This window comes from Miniopterus natalensis, chromosome 18 (genome assembly GCF_054644295.1).
Source record: "Miniopterus natalensis isolate mMinNat1 chromosome 18, mMinNat1.hap1, whole genome shotgun sequence".
Lineage (NCBI taxonomy): Eukaryota > Metazoa > Chordata > Mammalia > Chiroptera > Miniopteridae > Miniopterus > Miniopterus natalensis.
In genome coordinates this window covers 29591839-29610736 of record NC_142098.1, presented here as the reverse complement: position 1 = coordinate 29610736, position 18898 = coordinate 29591839, and the positions used below count along the sequence as shown (strand labels likewise).

The following is an 18898-nucleotide window of genomic DNA, read 5'->3' as shown; positions in this document are numbered from 1 at the left end:
AAACAAGCAGTCTCTTCCAAGCTTTGCCCAAATTGCAGACTTGTGACAAAAATAAACGATTATTATTGTTTTAAACCATGAAGGTTTGGGCCAGTCGGTTGCACAGCAGTAGATGACTAACTCAGGTACTGTTATACCCAGTTAGAAATGAGAACACTGAGTCAGAGACGGTGTCATTATTTACTAGACTGCATCTGGTAAAATACCAAGCAAAATAGACTTTCTCGGTATCGTGGGACTTTTTATGTCTTTCGTTTCTCCTACTAGATCTATTCCATTTCAGCTTGTATTTTTCTGTTGTTGCTGCTGGTCTTATTTTAGCTTTTTGCAAGAATGACATAAAGGCCACCCATTTTTCTAGACTTTTGCTTCCGAGTTGAGTAGAGCAGGAATGGGGGTCAGGGAAGCCGGCTGGCTGCGGCACCGTTGAAAAGCGAAAGCCAAGCCCACCTACTTACTCTGCGGAAACTTTGGTGGGTTATCATTGACATCGGTCAGCGTGATCGTCACTTTGGTTGTCCCTGAGAGTCCACCCATGTGTCCGCCCATGTCCTTGGCCTGGATCACCACGTGGTACTCCTCCTTGGCTTCCCTGTCCATGTTGGGAAGGGCTGTTCTGATGATACCTGGGCAGGGGAGCAGAAAACAGATATTCACTTATATATATAACAACATTATAACCAAAAAAGTGCTAGGTTCAGGGGTACAAAGGTGAGTGAGTCAGCACCTACCCTCACAGAAGAGCTACTTCAACATGATAATTATAACCCAAAGCAGCTGTACCTGGAGCATCGTATAGATGTACTTTCCAGTAGACTGTTATAATTATTTTTATTTAAAAAAAAAATATCTTTATTGATTTCAGAGGGAGGAAGGGAGACAGAAACATCAATGATGAGAGTCATTGATCAGCTGCCTCCTGCACGCCCCCTGCTGGGGATCGAGCCTTTAACCTGGGCATGTGCCCTGACCGGGAATCGAACCTCAATCTCCTTGAATCATAGGTCGATGCTCAACTGCTGAGCCACGCCGGCCGGGTGAAACTGTCATAATTAATATAGCATTGAAATTTTGTTTTATATATTATATTTCAAGTGCAAGTAATAGCCTCATATTCTCAGGTATAACACATAAAGATCCCGAATATGGAAATATTTGAGGGTATCCATGAGTGAAACCACACTTCTGGATTGCCAGTGGAATCATTTGAAAGTCTATTCCTGCATGCCATTTTTAGAAACATTTCTATGGTCCATATTAGGTTAAAATCAGAAGGCATATGTTTCATGCAATACTTTAAAATGTTAATATTAAAACTTAAGAGTATACCAGTTGGGTTAAAAGTATACACAATGCTTAAACATTTACTCTACAATTACCTATCACTGATATCAATGATAAATTATGATGTAATTCTGCAAGATCCTTGGATATTAGCACATGATTTATATAAAAACCAGGCTCACTTAAATCTCTTGGGAACATGTGCAAGCTTTTTCCTTCTGTACGTATGGCAACATTTATAATGGAAATACAAAGAGCATCGTGGAAGCCTTAAGTCCCTAACTCTCTCATACCCCCCAATGTCTGCATGTTTCTCAGAAAAACCCTTGATCTCACTGTGCCCCATTCTCCTGATCTGTAAATAGTTGCAAAGTAGAGAAGAAGGTTGCAAGTAGAGTCCCCACCAGTTCTGAGCATCTCAAGAGTTGAGATGAAATCCCACATTCATCCTTGGTTACACTGGGAAGGCTAAATGCAAATGCTTTTGATGAAACCAAAGCAAGGAGCCCCATAAACTGTGATCTAAAGCAAAGTGGCTACCAATAAATGATGACACAGGTGAGTGGAAATAACATCAAGTAAATGAGCAAACTATCTGATTGGTAGACTGTGTGTATACATATAAACATAGGTGCATTGGATAAATTTTTAACTAACAATAAATGTGAATTATTTGTAAACATATATGGGCGTATTGTAGAAAAAAGGAGGGGGTTTAGGGGGTAATGTGGGGACATGGATTGCATGGGATTTTAGTGTGTATTCCAGTGAAAGGATCTTCACATCAAATTTGGCAGAGATGAAGTGAAACCCTTTGCTCTGGGTTGTTGCATTTGTTCATTCTCTTGGTTTGCTACTCGTTTTCTGTAAGAAATGAGCAGAAGCATCCTTCTGGATGCTCAGGCCCATGGGGCATCTGTCAGCGCAACAGAGGAGGCTGGGAAAGTGTTGGTTCCCAGAGGCACGTGAGCACTAGCACCCGACCCCAGCACTCTGCGCCCTGGCCTTCGGGATCGGCCAGTTTTATATCAGCCCTCAAGTCTGTAGTCTCTTCCTTTGGATCCACCATTCAATTTTAAAATAAAATTTAAATATTTTAAGATAAATCCTTAAAATTTAAGTTGACTTCTCAGACACAGTTTTAAGATAAAAAGCTGCATTTTAAGGTTATATTTATTGTGAGATAATTAAATATAGACAGAAACAGTAACACATACAGTTGATCGGATGTCAGGCAGGTGCACAGAGTCCCATACTCACGCTAACCCTGGGAGTTGGCCCTTTTTGTATTTGAGGCAGTGGGGAATCAACTAGGCTGAGCGAGCAGGTCTGGGATCCTCACTCACAACGTGTCACAAGACACAGTGGCATTTCATGGTACCTGTCTGTGCTTCCACCGAGAAGTAGGGTTGTCCCTCGAGGATACTGTACACTAGCTTGGCACTGTTCCCATAGGTGGGGTCATCTGCATCGGAAGCTGTCACTTGGATCACTGATGTTCCTTAAAAGGGAAATAGATTCATTAGCAGCAGCCCCTCAGCTTTTCAAATTCTATTCTCGTTTACAAAGTTCCACCTTAAAATTAAAAACGGAGGTTATCTAACGTGCTTTCATTTTCCTGGGGTCAAAATGCAAAATAGCCTCCCTCCCTCCCTCCCTCCCTCCCTCCCTCCCTTCCTTCCTTCCTTCCTTCCTTCCTTCCTTCCTTCCTTCCTTCCTTCCTTCCTTCCTTCCTCCCTCCCTCCCTCCCTCCCTTAAATTCCCATACCTTAAAAATGAATTTTCTATATTCATAGTACATCCTGCTGTGCTTGGTAGTTAAATAATTCTATGGACAGTATTTCAAAAATATTCTGAAACCCATGCAGTTGAAATGTTCAGCCTATCAAATAATTAAATAAAAGCCTTCCCAAAGAGAATAATAAAGGAGAATTGAAGACTACTCGCTTTTCATGGAAGGACAGAATGCAGGCTTCTGTGTGTCACAGAGCCACAGATACACCACTTTATTGCTGCTTTGCATGCAACGTCACTAATACTACATTTGAATTAATTTGTGGCTGTAAGTACAGTACAGAATGCCATTCCCTATTGGCCTGACAGTCGCATCTTCCCACCTCTAACGGGTCTGGTAGTCATACAGCAGAAACCACCAGCAGACATCTGGTGCAATGTAAGGTGAGCATTTGTGGGTCAGCATGAGAGCAAACCAGGGAATAGAAGGAAATGAGATTCTGTTTTTCCTAAAAAACATGTTCCTTGATAGACACAAGTATCTGAGGGCATGAAGAAAGGGGGTGGAGATGCTGGAGGGAGAGAACTGGCAATTATCAAACTCCTCTGTGCCAGGCACTGTTTGGGGCACGCCCATGTATTCTGCCAGCGTCCCCCTGCTCAGGGTTCTTCTACATCCACTGTACTTGCGAGATACTGGGTATGGAGGTGTGACGTTCTGCAGTCTCTTTTGAAAACTGAGTTATTGCTGGAGTGGAGAGTCTAACCCCAACCCAACAAGCAACCAAACCCAAGTTCTTCCCGAGACATTTTCAGCGGAGAGGAAAGGTCCCACCTGACACCCCTTCAACACACAAGGTTGCCAGTGATTTCCACCTGGTGAACAATAAATCTCACTTTCTTCTAATTACACTTCTATAATTCCTTATTGCGTGCAAACAACTTTTCTGAGCTGTACCCAGGAAGCCAGGGTACTCTAGGGGTGGAGTTTTATACAGGAGAATGGGCTCTACTTCTGCCACCATGGAGCAGCCGGGGCAGTGATGAACTCTGCTTAGTTTGCATCTAGAACGCCACCAAGTCCATTACAACCCTTCCTACTTTACATCTGTGTTATGTAACCCTCCCCACTGGTTAACCTATTTCTAGCTTGGGTTTCCCATCTGCAAAATATGTCAAATAGGAACCACCTCATTGCAAGGATGAATCCTTACAAAAGTTAAATGCAGTGGTGCATATACGTCATTAATTAGCACAGTGCCTACATGCAACACACGTTACCATGACTTACTAATTACACATCGGCAGGCACTAGTTGTGGACACATATTATCTCTAATCCTGTGTGACTGGAAACTGTTATTCCCATTTTCCAGAAGGAGAAATTAAGACTAGGAGAATAGCTGTAATTAAGTCCAAGTCACACAGCTAATAAGTCCCAGAGCCAGGATGACCTGGATTCAATCACCTGCTTTCCACTTCTCCACACTCCCTCAGAGTTTGTGAGTTTAGATTTGCAAACCTCAGGTCCATTTTAGGAACCTAAGACTACACAAATACAATGTTTATTTGTTATTCCACGATAGGAAGCGCAGCTTAAGTTCTACTACCAGCCCACCCGCCCCCGGAGACACCGGCCTTGCAGGCAGAACGGGTCCCCACAGCTGTACGCACCCACGTTGGACCTCTCGGGCACGTTGGCGTGATAGGTCTCATGCAGGAACTCAGGAGGGTTGTCATTAATGTCCTGGACCTTGACAATGAACTCCGACGGTGGCTCCAGCGGCCGGTTGGTGTCCCTGTCCACCGCCTGAGCCATCAGCGTGTACTGGGCTCTCTCCTCGCGGTCCAATGTCTTGGTAGCATGAATGTTCCCTGATTTGTCATCAATCACAAAAATGGTTCCGGCTCCTTCACCTGAGAGAATGTATTTAATGTTCCCATCACCAGAGTCAATATCGGAATGGAGCTAGAAAAAGAGAAAGTGAGATTTGTAATTCCACGAAGGATGCACGGGGAGATAGAGACCCATTTACGTGCCATTTGCTACAACACAGACACACACGCACACAGTGAGGAAATGGAATGTTAGAGCAGATAACTTCCTTGGCCAAGGTCACACAGCTGGGAGCAGTGAAGCAGGGCTCAGGCTGAATTCTGAATTTTTTTAAATTCTAAGACTCATGCTCTCCCTCCCTCCTGCCCACATATAGGCACACATACAAAATATATACACATCCATGTCATTAATCAAGTTATTTTGAAAGAAATATTTGCATGTTACAAATAATGAAAAACAGGCATTTGTGCAATAACTAAGTTTTCTCAGTTCTGATTCCCATTCCTTCATTTGCACCACTGACACAACTCTTGCTACCAGCCCCATGACATATTCTATGCATATGCACGAATACTATACAGATACGTGAATGCCCCGTTTATTTTTATGCAGGAAAGTGCCATAGGGCACAAGTCCCTCTTCCCCGCTGTTTTCCCTCTAAAAATAAATGTGAGTGACGCTTCCACCTTGATACACACAGACCGACCTCCTTCATCTACTGTATGGAAGCCATTATCGTTTCTTTTAGCAGTTTTCTTCCAAAACACACTAACACTGTCTCCAGGATTTTGTTACTACAAACAATTCACGGGTTAGACCTTTCCAGAGGACCTGCTGAGTGGTAGGTGGGAAATCAGGGAATGGGGCGGGGCGGATGGCCTGAGATATCCAGCTTCTCAGACCACAGGAAAAATCTTAAATATCCGTAGGTTTCCCCCCTTCTTTGACAAAGCCCAGAGAAATGCGGTACCTGCCTAAATCCACACCTGGCGGGGCCAGGAAGTCATCGAGGTCTCCTGACTCCCCACCCTGTGCCTTTCTGCCTTCGCTCTGCTCTGTGCTTCACGAGATGAAACCCCCCCAAACTCCATGTCTGATCTCCCTGTAACAATAAACTCACCCTCCCTTGCTGTCCAACCTCGATTTCTGCAGCTTTCATCTTAATCTGCATTCCTCTGCCCTCATTATGCCCTTTGTGGGAAAGATCAGCATTATTTTCACCATTCTCATAGGTTGCAAGAGTAGCTGACAGGACAGAAAGCCCTCAGTTCTACCTACTATATGAGAAAACCTAGTATAAACTAAAAGAAATTTAGCTTATTATTTGTATAATAATAAATTATTATATTATACTATTTTACATTTATTATTATCAATGCCATTTTAATTATTATGAAACCAAGGCCTCAGGAGCTTGTCCAGAGCTGCAAAACAAGATTGAACATAGTGCTTTGTAAAATTTTTTGTATCCATTCAATTTTTCACAAATCACCTGATTGATTTGCAATGCCTCCGTGAAGCACCAACTATTTCAGTGCGGGGGGATGCCTATAGGTACATACAAATTTGGCAAGACTCCTGGGAATGAAATAGACTTTATTTGATGATCAACTAAAACACTGAAATATTTTAAAATATACTGCCCATAATTTTTTCTTGTTTTCAGATTTCAAAGTCACAAATAAATTCCTTTTTTTCCTTGCCAACAAAGATGGTCCATACAATTGACAACAGCATTTATTAGGTTCAACACAAAAAGCAGTTCGGGAAACCATCCAGTGCTATCAGGGGACCCAGGAGCTGAGGCAAACACAGCCAGTTCCTAACTCCGCAGACGGATGGCTCCCCCTCCGCACAGCACGACAGACTGTGCTTCCGGCAAGAAACCCGGGAGCCCGCGGTTTGCCAAATCCCACTTTCTCAGAGCATCTTAAATCACTCAGCCTTCAACGTGGTCAAATCAAAGGTTATTGGGGAACAAGTCAACTAGCCTACCCCCCAATTTGCTGGGAACTACATATCGGCAGTACCTCGAAAGGAAGATCCATAGGATCATTCTTGTGTGCCTGGATTTTAAACATCACTTTCTATTTCATTTCCCCCCCCCCTCTTTTCCCTGTGCTTCCTCTTAGTGGGCATTCAGAGATGCTGAAACAGCTCTCCAGGTCCTGACTCTCCAGCTCTGCCCCCCAAACACACAGGCTACACCCCATTCAGAAAGTCCCACGGCGGAGTTCTGAGCAATTCCTGCACAGCTCTCCACGTGGCTCAGTCCACACGGCCCCTGCTGCAGCCGAAGGCCCCTCTTCCTCTCTGGGCACAGAGCCCATCTCCTCCATGTAGTGATTTCCCTGCCCTCCCATCTCCCGTGTCGACTTCTATTTTGGGTATAATCTTCCCATTTTGGGGTATAAGTGAATAAAATTCTTTAGTTCATCTCTTAAAAAAAAAAAAACTCTTTCCCAAACTTGAACAGTATTATTGAGACACGAACATGGACCTCCTCCAAATGTGTCAACTTGATAAATAGGGAATGCTCTTCCGATGTTTAGGAGCAGCCAAGATAACTTCGTTGGATCTACAAGGCTCAGAAATTAGCACCCTCACATCTGTTCTTGTCCCTTCCCCCTCCGGCTCCTCTTTCCGGTCACAGGTTATTATCTTGGTCTCCAGGAAACCTCCCTTCATCTCTCCCAAATGTTACCATGTAAATTCAAAATTACTCGTATTCAATTTCATCATTACCCTACTCCTCAGTGTGGTTTTCTCAGATGCTCAGGTAAGGCCCCGTTGAGGTCAGGGACTCTTGACACTAGTGCGCCATTTGCCTAGCTCTGCACCTGCACACAGTAGGCTTTCCGTTCTTAGGTATGTGAACACCTGTCTCCTTGTCGTTAATGTCACTGTTCTCTGAAACACAGCTGCATGCTTTACCCTAAATGATAGTGAGTAGTCAGTTTTTCAAACATATTTTGGACTCTTTCTCCCCTTGAACCTTTTTGGAGGGGCCACGGAGAACGCAGAGTCTGAGCAGTGCCAGGACTCCGCAGCCATCCCATCTGAGTTTTGCCAGGCCTGAGCCAAAGCGGACAGAATCCCACCCACTCTTATGACACCTCCATCCTTGGGACCTGCGGACCCAAGGGTGTCACTGTTCCTGATGGCCAGTAGCATTAGGCTCCAGCAAGGGAGACAGACAGACAGACCCGTGCAATACAAAAAGGAAAGCAATGATGAAAGACGCAGAGAGGGTAGGAGGACACAAGGGGAGGGCACCCGGGTGGGACTGGCATGGCCAGGAGATGCCCCCATCTGGAGAATGGCAAACTAAGAATGGCCGTTTCCATTCAGCTCGCTATTGCGCAGCCATTGAACAGCGTAGCTCTCGTGGTGTAAGAGTAAGTGGAAGACAGAAGTGTTCCCAACATGGGTAAGTCTGTGAATTGAGAAAAGAAAGGCTGGAAGGATATATGAACAGTGTTTTATGGTTCTTAGTGGACGGCCAGACCCTTAGTGTCTTCCCCCCTGGATTTTTTCTGGCGATCCTCTCCCGTGGGGGTGGAGGGAGAGAAACCGCCGTGGAATGCCAGCGGCCTTACCCTGCCCACGAGCACGGGGTCCGGGCCGGTGTACTCCTCGATCACAAAGAACTGGTTCCAGACCCAGCCTCTCTTGGAGCGCTGCAGCACCTGCCCCTCCTTGCCCTTCTCGTGGTGCCCGTGGAACGAGGGCCGCAGGTGGCTCCTCCGCTCGGCGCTGAAGGCCTGGCTCTGGCACAGCATGCCCAGGCACACCAGGGCAGCTTGTAAACAGTAGTTCTCCTTCATTTTTGGTTACGTGGTAGGCACAGGAGAATGTGGCTGTCGCCCCTTCCGCCAACCGTGTGGCGACCTGGCCGACGGTGGCCTCCCCGACGCGTCACGCGGACCTCTCTCGGAAGGGAATGTCTCTGCTCGCTGAGCACATCACGTCAGGGCTGCCCACTTCCCCAGGCGGCTTCTGCAGGCAGAGCAAAGGTCAGATTAGCTACAGGCTCCATCCCGACCTCATCTCAACTCAATTCCTAGTTTCTTACCCATGTTGGACCATGTGAGCACTTCACCCAGGTACTGAGGAGACAGACGTGAGAGATAGTCCCTCATCTCTCAAGAGCTTACCATGGGGTGGGTGAGATAAACATGCACACACACACAGAGAAACCCCTCAGGATCTGTATGGGGATAAAACGTGTGCTGTGGAGTCCAGCTGCCCAGGTCCGAGTGCCAGTTTTACCACTTCCTGGCTATGGGTTTGGAGTAAGCTAACTGACTCATACTCACTGCAAGGCAGACAAGGGGATTAAACGAGTAATGCCCCTAAGTCTCACGCCATGCCTGGTACACAGTAAGCACTCCATATTTACGTTATTATTCATCATAATTGTGCTTGGGTAGGTTTCTGTAATAATAGAAAAACTTAGGGCATCATGGGAGTCCGGGAGAGGAACATATGATTGATGGGGACTGAGAATGGAGATGGCTCTCACGTTACCAGTTCTAATTGCGTCATAGGGGCACGTGGTTCTAGATGCTTTGCCACCTCCCCCTCGGGAGTGGATTGTTAACAATGCCACCAGGAGTGATCTTACCTCATCCCACCTCCTTTGCCTGAAACCTCTGGCCCCACTTGCATCTCTCTCTCCCCACTTGGTGGGACCTAAGCTAGTGACAGGGGAAGCAACGAGACGGACTTTTGGTTTTGGTGTCTCTCAACCTACAATGCATCTCAGTGGTTGGGATTATATCTTACTCATGACTACGTGTCCAGCGAGCGAGTTCCTCAAAGCAGGCTATTCATGGAAGGGTGAAGTATGATTTGAACCACATGCTTACAGTTCAAACTTGATATCGCCACCATAGGATCTCAAGAAGAAATAGAAAGGAAAGAACATATGGTGCAATAAGATCCCTGCCCATTTCACAGCACGCCAGGTATTAAGTGTTCATTCACATGGTGATAAATTATTCTCGCATACAAACTGTGAAATGTATTTGAAAGGAAGGGTTTAATTAAAGTTGATATTTCTGCACCTCTCTTCTGGCTGCCATTTTGCTGTAAAGCACAATTATTTCTGACACTAAAAGTGTTGCCACAGATGACAACTTTTTTCATTTCCTTTTAAAAAAAAAAAAAAAATTCTACCTCGATACTAATGAACTTAAGAGCTTCCACATGACCAAGAAATAAAAAGCCTTTTGTTGGAAAGATGAAATTGTCTATTTTCTTCTGTTGGAAATACCAGCAAAACCTACTTGCCTTTAAAAGTAATTCATGGGGCCCATTATTTGTAAGTGCTTATGTGACTATGTGACATACAGTGTTGTGTTAATGATCAGTCTCAGGTATGTATAAGATTAATTTTCAGACATGACTTTTTTAATTTATTCAATTTCAGAATGAAAATTTACTTAGACACTTTTTATAGCCATTATATATTCATCTAACAAATAAGTTTCTATAACAAACTTATGAATAGGTACCGTGAGTATCCTTATTTTAAAGGGTGAGGAAACTGAGGCCCAGGAAAATTAGTCAGCTTGTGCAAGGCTCTGCTTCTGATAAAGAGCAGAGCTAGAATCTGAACCAGAATCACATCTGGCTGTGGAGTATGTATTCTCAACAAGTGATCAATACCCACTTGCCATTTGTTTGTGTTTGAAGTTCACAAGGAAATGCTATGGTCACTGTGATAAAAACAGCAGCCTAGATGCCACCTAAAGTAAACCAATATTAGGACTTGATGTCTGCTAATAACATGACTATGACGACAATAATAATAATAATAACATTTATTATTATATGCCTAATACTCTTCTAAATGCTTTCAATGAGTTGAGTCAATAAAGTTTCACAGTAACCCTACATGGCAGTGATACTGTTATCCTCGCTGTGCGGGGAAGTGGTCTGAGGCACAGTGAGAGTGAGTAACTGGTCTGAGGTCACAGAGCCAGCAAGTGGAGGAGCTGGGATCTGAGCCCTGGAGGGTTGGCTCCAGGACCTGCATTCTATCCCTTACAATCCTATCAAAATAAAGCCTCTCTGAGAGAAGATTGCATTTCAAATGTAGACACCCATCCCCATACACATACAATAGCCTTACGATGAAAATAATTTAAGTTTCGATGGCACCAGTGATTGGGGAGGGGTGAGAAGATGGGAGTAATACTGTGACTAACATAGTAAAACCAAACCAGAAATAGGAAGACAAAATATTTTATGGCAATGACCGAAGTGAAGATGCATAGAAGATATTTACATCCGTCCATCCCAATGCAGTAGGGCCAGGTCCTTAAACAGCACCATTCAACAAAAGTTAATCTTTGCTACTTATTTTTAAACCCGTTTCAGAATTTCTAAATATATGGGTTAAAACATGATGTGTTTAGGGAGATTTTTTTTTTATCTCTTTTTTAGAAAGGCTTTTAAAATCTAGAGATCTGATAGATGTATTCAGTGGTAGGGAGTTTATAGGAATCAGGCATGAAAATGAATAGGAGACTGCCCTCCTAAGAAGCCCCTGATGTTGGTAATAATTAGGAAATTATATCAGTGTTCTAACAGGTTTTATAAAAGACCCACCCCCAAGGTGGTTTTCGAACAGTCCTTCCATTAAAGCACTTCCACCCTGGCTGGTTTGGCTGTGGTTAGAGCGTCGACCCACAGTCCGAAGGGTCACAGGTTCAGTTCCTCGTCAAGGGCATGCACCTAGGTTGCAGATTCTCCCTGCCCCAGTCGGGGTGTGTGCAGGAGACAACCAATTGGTGTGTCTCTCCCACACCGATGTTTCTCTCTCTCTCCCCACCCCTTCCTCCTTCCCTACTGCTCTCTCTCTCTGAAAAAGCAATGGAAAAATAATAGCGCTTTCTAACCATACGCCGGGATGCGTAAGCATTGAGGTTCTACAGAAACATACAGCGACTTTATTTTACGATTGGAGCATATTGCTTGGACAGAAAAATAAATATTGCTGAAAGTCACGGGAGTAATAACATGACGGGAAAATGGATTTGCAAAACCACCAGCTCTAAGTGGAAGGCTCGCCCTTGTATCTCAAGAGCAGATCACCCGTCATAAGCTACTGCGCCTTGAGCATAAAACTCCCTCGCTGTGCCTGCTTTTGTCTCCGTAAAAGGAAATGACATATATGGGTGTTTAAGTATATTCGGACTCCTGCTGGAAACTGTTACCGGGTGGAGAAAGAAAGACGAAAGCACTTAGCGGAAAGCAAGCGGCTTTGGTTTTTCAGGTTTCTCCTCCCCACAGAGCGGGAAGGATCAGGCAGGCTGCCCTGTTCTTTTCATTTCCAGGGCGGTGATTTACAGCTTGAGACGTGTTATCATTGCATTAGGATATTACCGAGGCCCGCGCCGGAGCTGCAAACCCCACTCTGTGTGTGGGGTCCCCGTGTTGGTGTTGGGGAGCCCAGGGGCTCTGGTCTCCACTGCAACAAACACAGCTTTGTAACCAATCGGATTCCGTTATACAAATTAATTCCAGCCTAGTTTACTCCCCCTCAGATCTCATCGCTCAGCACCGAGCTGGTCTATGGTTTCAAATCAAATCACAGGAATTATGCCATGTCTGTGGAAATCACCGAGAGTGGGAGAGGAAGCGTGAAAGGACCCCCTGAATCACATTGCTTATCCTCTGATTTCTACACTTGGAACAGAGCATAGGCTTGGGGTAATCATCGCTTCTGCTCCCATGTCAAATACACAGCAGAGCTGGCAAAAGGGTCAGTGGGCACGCTGCTGAGCACTCTGCTGCGGAATTCAGATGCTAAGGTGTGCAGCAAGTAGGGTCCCTTTTCATTGACCAGGATGTTCTCCAAGGGCAGGTGGAAATGTTGAAAATGCTCCAGGGTAAGTCTGATTCTCTGCTTCTGGAGAAATAGAGACCCACAGGAGGTCAGCACTGGAGGTGTGAAATTCACTCACTGCCTGGTGCTGGGCAGACCTGGGTCCAAATCCTGGTTTTATCACTAACAGGCTACATAGAATTAGGTAATGACAGTGAGGATTAGTCTTGGCCAGGTGCATGACTTTTCTAGTGCTGGGCAGTCTGCTCAGGGCATGGTCCGTACCATTTTGTTTTATTTTCACCACAATTTTATGGAAATATCACACACATTTTATCTAGGAGGAAACGAGGCTCAGAGTGGTTGAGTAAATCACCCAGGGATACATCCCGAATCACTGCAAAGCATATATAGTTCAAATTCACGTTTATGTGGCTGCAAAACCCAAGCTTTGGCTTTCCCTGGCTCCCAAACTCTGGGAGTCCATGTTCCTCATCTTTAGTACAAAGAAACTGCGTGATCCATCTCCAAGGATCATCTCAGCTCCAGAACTGTATTTGGGACTGAGTTATCATCTCCGTCAGGATGTGAATGTCGTTCTCAGGCTCTCCTGGCCACAAAGGATCATAGGAATTTCCCCCTTCAGTCTGCAGACCCCAAACCTACGGAATCATTCAGTGATCATTTATTTATCTTTTCAAGTAATTAAATCATCTTCAAACGATAAGACTGTTAAATACGTGTGCAACGAAGAGCTTATTATCTGTGCTTTACTCAATCAACCTGAAGGTAGTATTGTTTTTCTCAGTGTAATATTTTTAAATGTTAATCATGAAGATGGAGAACATATACCAACACATACAGGAGGTAACACTGTCAGCAGTGCCATTGCAGACTGTAAATAAACACTCTATGAATATATGGAGAGAGAGAGATTTTATTTCCAGTTTTTCTTTTGCATGAGCTAAAATACCTGAGGGCAGATTAGGGCAACAAATGGCAAGGGTCAACCCATGCTCAACATAATGAGTCCTCATCTGTGGCATCAAAGCCTGGATGTAGATTTCCCTTTGTCTCAGAGCAGGGAACATCCACACGGCATGCTTTATTTGCCCGTCTCTTCATTCAGCAGTAACTTTCCATAGTGCCAGGCCTGGGTTGGAACTTGGGGATACGCGGCTGCCATGAGTCTCTGATCTCTAGGCTCTACTCAAGCAATGGTGGGACAACCGTCTAAGCAGATGAACGATGGTATGATGCAATGGGCACAAGCAAGACCATGTATAGGGCCACAGAGGAATCGGTGACCATCTCTCTGCAGGTGAATTTGCATCATGTCCCTCCAGTTTTCTCATATTTGCTTCCTCCAGCCTTTTCCAAGTAAACAACTATATCCATAATCTCCAACGTCTAGTCCTGTGATGACCAAACCTTAAACTGATCACCAAGCGTTTCAATCTGGGTGAGCCAGATTAACTGGAGAATTTGAATTCACAGAGAACCGCTTTCCACAACGTCTGTTTTCTAAAGAATAAACAATAAGAGGGGGAATTACCCCAACACGGCCTTAATAAATGACAAGGGCCTGATGTGGCTTTTTTTGGATTTTGTGTTTTTGTTTTTTTTTTTAAATAATTACAAAAGTGAAGGCAGAGAGCACCTCCACTCACCACTGCTGAGCGCCTTCCGAATTCTGAGAAGTGCAGCCGGTGTCCCCAGGCCAGGGCGGCCCATGCGCACCCACCCAGCCTAGTCAGCCACGGACAGGGGTGAGGGCTCCCGAAAGCCAGGCTGCTCCCGAGTACTGGAAGCCTGACGCCTACCAGAGTGTGGGGGGCTGTTCCAGAGGCCTCTTTCTAATGCATCTCCCTGAACCACCTTACCACACTAAGAGTAAACTCTGCCACATTTGTAAATGACCTTTTTCATTTGTATCCCTCATACCACAGAGGGTCCCCCCCCTCTTATTTTAGAAAGAACACACCAACAATAGCTCCGTAATGATCTCATTGTGGTTTCAAATAATCCGATCTTTGAAGCCCAGTTCTTTCTTTTCAAAGGTATTAGCGTCATTTATCAAAAGGAATGGGATTTTTTTTTTTTAAGTTAAGGATTAAATAAAAGTAATGGAATACAGCGAACTAGTCAAGTGCCTTGTGCACGTGCAGGGCGATTTCTGAAGCGTGCACCAAACACTCTCAGATGAACAGGACTTTCAAAGACAGCATGAAGTGTCTTTTGTGGGTCTTAGATAAAACGGATCAGTTAATTAGATTCTCCATAATCCCAGGTTAATCCTATTGTGAATGACAGACTTGAGTTTTGACTTGCCTAGCAGAAACATCTATTGCAACAAATGGGAAAAAATATACCTTATTTATAATTCACGACTGGAATCATTACCATAAAAAGACACCCCCCCCTTTCCCCTGGCCCATATGCTCAGTGGTTAGAGTATTGGCCCGACTGCTGAAGGGTCTTGGGTTCTATTCCTAGTCAAGGGCATGTACCTGGGTTGCAGTTCATTCCCCGTACCCAGTTGGGGTGCATGCGGGAGGCAACCAATCGATGTGTCTCTCTCACATCAATGCTTCTCCTTCTTTCTCTCTCTCTCCCCCTCCCTCCCTTCCCCTTTCTGAAAAGCAATGGGGAAAAAAACCCTCTGGTGATGATTAACAACAACAACAAAAAATAAGAGAGAGAGACCCTCACTCCTGCTCCCTCCCCTAGGTGGAAGTGACCAGTTCCACTCCTTTGTATCACATAGTCCTTTTAAATAATGTAATACAGCACTTCCTCTCCCCAGGATATGTGAAGTTCCCGAAGATTCGGGAACACAGCTGGCTCCTCGCTGAGTTCCTAGCCAGCGAGAACGGTGATGTACACAGCCGGCATGGCCTCTGTTCTTCCTGGAGCTTAACACTTAGACCAGTGTCTCTAGAACTTGACTGCTCATGAGAATGAACAAGGGAATCTTAAAAATCCCATTGCTCGGGCTTTACTCTAAGCCAGTTAAAATCAATGAAAACCTGGAATGAGTATTTTTGAAATTCTCCAAGTGGGTTCCACATTCGACCTTGAGAAACATTGGTCTAGCGCCCCACTGTCCAATATGATAACATCCTAAACACAGGCGGCATTTCAAATTTAAGTCAATTAAAATTAAATAAGATGGAACATCTACTTCCTCAAGGGGCTAGTCCCATTTCTAGTGCTCAGTGGTCATTTCAAACACCCAAAAAAGCTCTACTAGTCCGTGTTGGTCTCAGGCATCAATGCATCCTCATTTGAAGCATGGAACGTCTGTCCAGTTAATGAAGGTGCACAAAGACCACTGTCCTAGGCAAAGAACTGCCATGAACTCCAGGCACAATGGCCAGTCACCTGGACCTCAGCTTTCCTACCTGTGAAATGAAGGGCTGGAGAAGGTGGGTGGCTCTCCAAATGTTAATTGTTTTATCCCCTAAAAATGAAGGAATAAGGGGCTATAATGGGTGGGGACGGCTAGATTGACCGGCCCCACACCCCACAGCCAATAGATTCAGCAAAACGGTGCTTTAAAAAGCAGTTTGGTGACATTAGAAAAAAAAAGGAAAAAAGAAACCGCTTCTGAGATCTTGATACCTAACAGACTTGCTGTCTCAGCCCAGTGGTGGGTTAGGAAATCCCTGCTTCAGTGCCCATAATCTCCTGGTTTAGGGGGGAGGCCCCAGCTCGGGAGACTGTGGGACCACTGACAGCTGATAACTCACTCCCCAGAACTCTCTGAGTCTGTTTTCTCTTATGAAAAAAAAAAAAAAAAGAGGAATGGTGCCCCACCTCCCCTGCTCCCAAGTGAGCTGGAGGGTCGGATGAGCTCATGGACTGGGAAGCCCTTTATAAAGGCATCACGTGGGCTGCCCAGGTGAGAAGGGTGATGAAATGCTGACAGTGGCAACTCAGATTTCTTTGGGTAATTTTTTAAAATTTTGGCTTTTCACCTTGAGAAGTGTGGGTTGTAGGCCAGTGTAAATGACTTGTTATTATAACATTACAGAAAGGAGATGTGATTTCACTCCTTTTCTCTGAGAGGGACGTGAAACCTGCCAGATGCTGCAAATGAGTTCTTTCACGGCCATGGGCATCCTTTTGTTGGCCCGCGGACGCAAAGGGATCCTGTAGTGTTGACTTGTGACGCCAACTTGGGCGCTAGCTCCTGGGCTGGGGGACGGTGTGGCAGGGAGAAGGGGCCATGGCGACTCCTACAAGGCAAGCTGTGAGAACATCCTAGGGCTCAGGCTCAATAAGGGTGCAGCCCAGAGGTCCCTCTGCAGAGGCCATGGGGCTCTCAATTGTCCTTGGTATAGGATAAAGATGGAGCAGTGACAGAGAGTGTGGGCAAAGCTGGACAAAGCTGCCAGGGGCCTGTCACATGAGGTGGCACGGGCCTTCCTGACCTGGCAGGTTCCAGGAGGCCATCTTTGCAAACCTCTCCTTGGCCAGAATCAAACCCCTGACCCTTCAGTTCTCAGACCGACGCTCTAACCACTGAGCAACACCGGCTAGGGCTCCTGGGAAGGTTTTGTTTCTTCCTGGGGATGCACAGAACTCAGCTAGGTTTCGTTCCACGTAGCAACCCATTTAAGAAATACTTGTGGAGACTAGGATTTCTGCAATCGTTCGATGCTATGAATTTAGTGAAACATGTTCTTTGCCTCAAGGAACTCACAGGCTTCAGGAATTTTTAGAAAGCTGGTATTTCACCCAAGGGTCTTGCATCCTGCACTTCAAACACCGCCAGCTCCTTTCATGTTTCCTTGGAGGAAATGCCCCCGCCCTTCCCCAGGTGTTCTCTCGCCTGCCCAAATCTTCCAGATAGTCCTCCAATGAATGAATCATGATTTCAAACCTCTCCCTCAGAACGGTTTCCACATTAGAACAACATTTTGCTCTACACCCTTCGCTGCCTCACCCTCCAAAGGTGCTAATGACTAATAAAATGCGAGCGGTGCAGGGAACTGTGGGAGGCCAGCCAGACAATAAATATCTCCTAACAAAAGGCACCAGGCCGGCATGAGGCAGCTCTGGGAGATCTCATGAGCTAATCATTGTCGGAAAGATTAGGTATGTCGCTCACGAAAGGAGGAGTTATGTGGCGGTGGAGGCAGGTCCCACAAATCAATATTTCCTCCAAGGGCATAAAGGTGAGGCCCAGAATTACTCTCTGACAGGAAGAGCGGCTGTTACCCACCCCGGCTCACAGCCCTGGTCCCTTCAGAACCCACACTCGCTGCAAAGGAGATTCAACCCTGTTTTCAACAGCAAATGAAAAGGAGGTGACACTAGCTTGTTTCTCTTTTTTCTTTTTGTTAGAAAATTACATAAACAAACAAAATAATCTCAAACTCTGAAATTCATGGAGGTGCCCATTCTTTTCCCCGTGATGGACACTCTTTGTACCTACCCACATCAAGGACTCTGAAATCTTAATAGTTTCTGCCGCCTTAGAGTTATTCTAGCTATCTCCCCCCCACACACACCCATCCATGCCTGTGCCTCCTTGCCCTCCCCTTCCCCCTTCTGCAGCTGAGGTAGCCCAGCAGGCCCTATGGCTGAGTCTTTGCAAGGTGCTGCCAAATCCCGCTCAGCCCTTTGTTTGTGCTCCCACCTTTACTACCGATTGCAAAGATGGGAAGTCAATTGGCCATGCAGAAATAGCCAAGTGTCCGTAATTTGGGGGTCCCTCTCCACCTCAGGCGTTCATTTTCCATCCGGATGCATTATGCCCTCAGAACTTTTAGCAGCAGCAGAGAGCCTAAGACTGAGACCTGGGCTGGGTGTGTGACCACTGTGGGGAAAACGGAAACGAAAACAAGCCCCTCTGTCCCACCTTCAAGGGTTGGTGGTGGATGGCAGGGGGCAGGGAGTAAAGTGAAAGAATGTTGGATTGCACATCTACAATGTTAGACCTTGAAATAGAGCGTGAGTGATACTCGCTCCTTGTGAGGTAGGCAAATGAGACCAGAATCAGACAACTTTTTGTTCCCCAACTTCTGACATCAGGTAAAATGGCATAACCTAAATTTGACCCCTGCTACAAGAAATAAGCCCAAATACAGGTGCCAAGCGTTCTCTAGATCCCCAGGGAAAACAGCTAAAGAAAAGCGGCTCATGATATAACAGAGGTGGCGCCTATGCAAAGAAGGAAATTAATTTCTGCTGATT

At 45.4% G+C, this 18898-nt stretch overlaps 1 protein-coding gene across 2 annotated transcripts in view; it reads right to left on the bottom strand.

Moving 5' to 3' along the window:
• Positions 1 to 18898, bottom strand: part of CDH11 (cadherin 11) — a 118505-nt gene that overhangs the window by 30149 nt on the left and 69458 nt on the right. Inside the window, exons 1-5 of one of the 2 annotated variants that reach the window (XM_016213114.2) lie at positions 9646 to 11942; positions 8457 to 8856; positions 4692 to 4986; positions 2666 to 2785; positions 459 to 626 (exon numbers count right to left, since the gene is read on the bottom strand). In XM_016213114.2, the coding sequence (XP_016068600.2) occupies positions 459 to 626; positions 2666 to 2785; positions 4692 to 4986; positions 8457 to 8684 (811 nt within the window). In that variant the 5' untranslated portion in view covers positions 8685 to 8856; positions 9646 to 11942. Of the gene's footprint in view, positions 1 to 458; positions 627 to 2665; positions 2786 to 4691; positions 4987 to 8456; positions 8857 to 9645; positions 11943 to 18898 lie in introns of those variants that run through there. The other variant, XM_087827567.1, reaches the window with a different exon arrangement.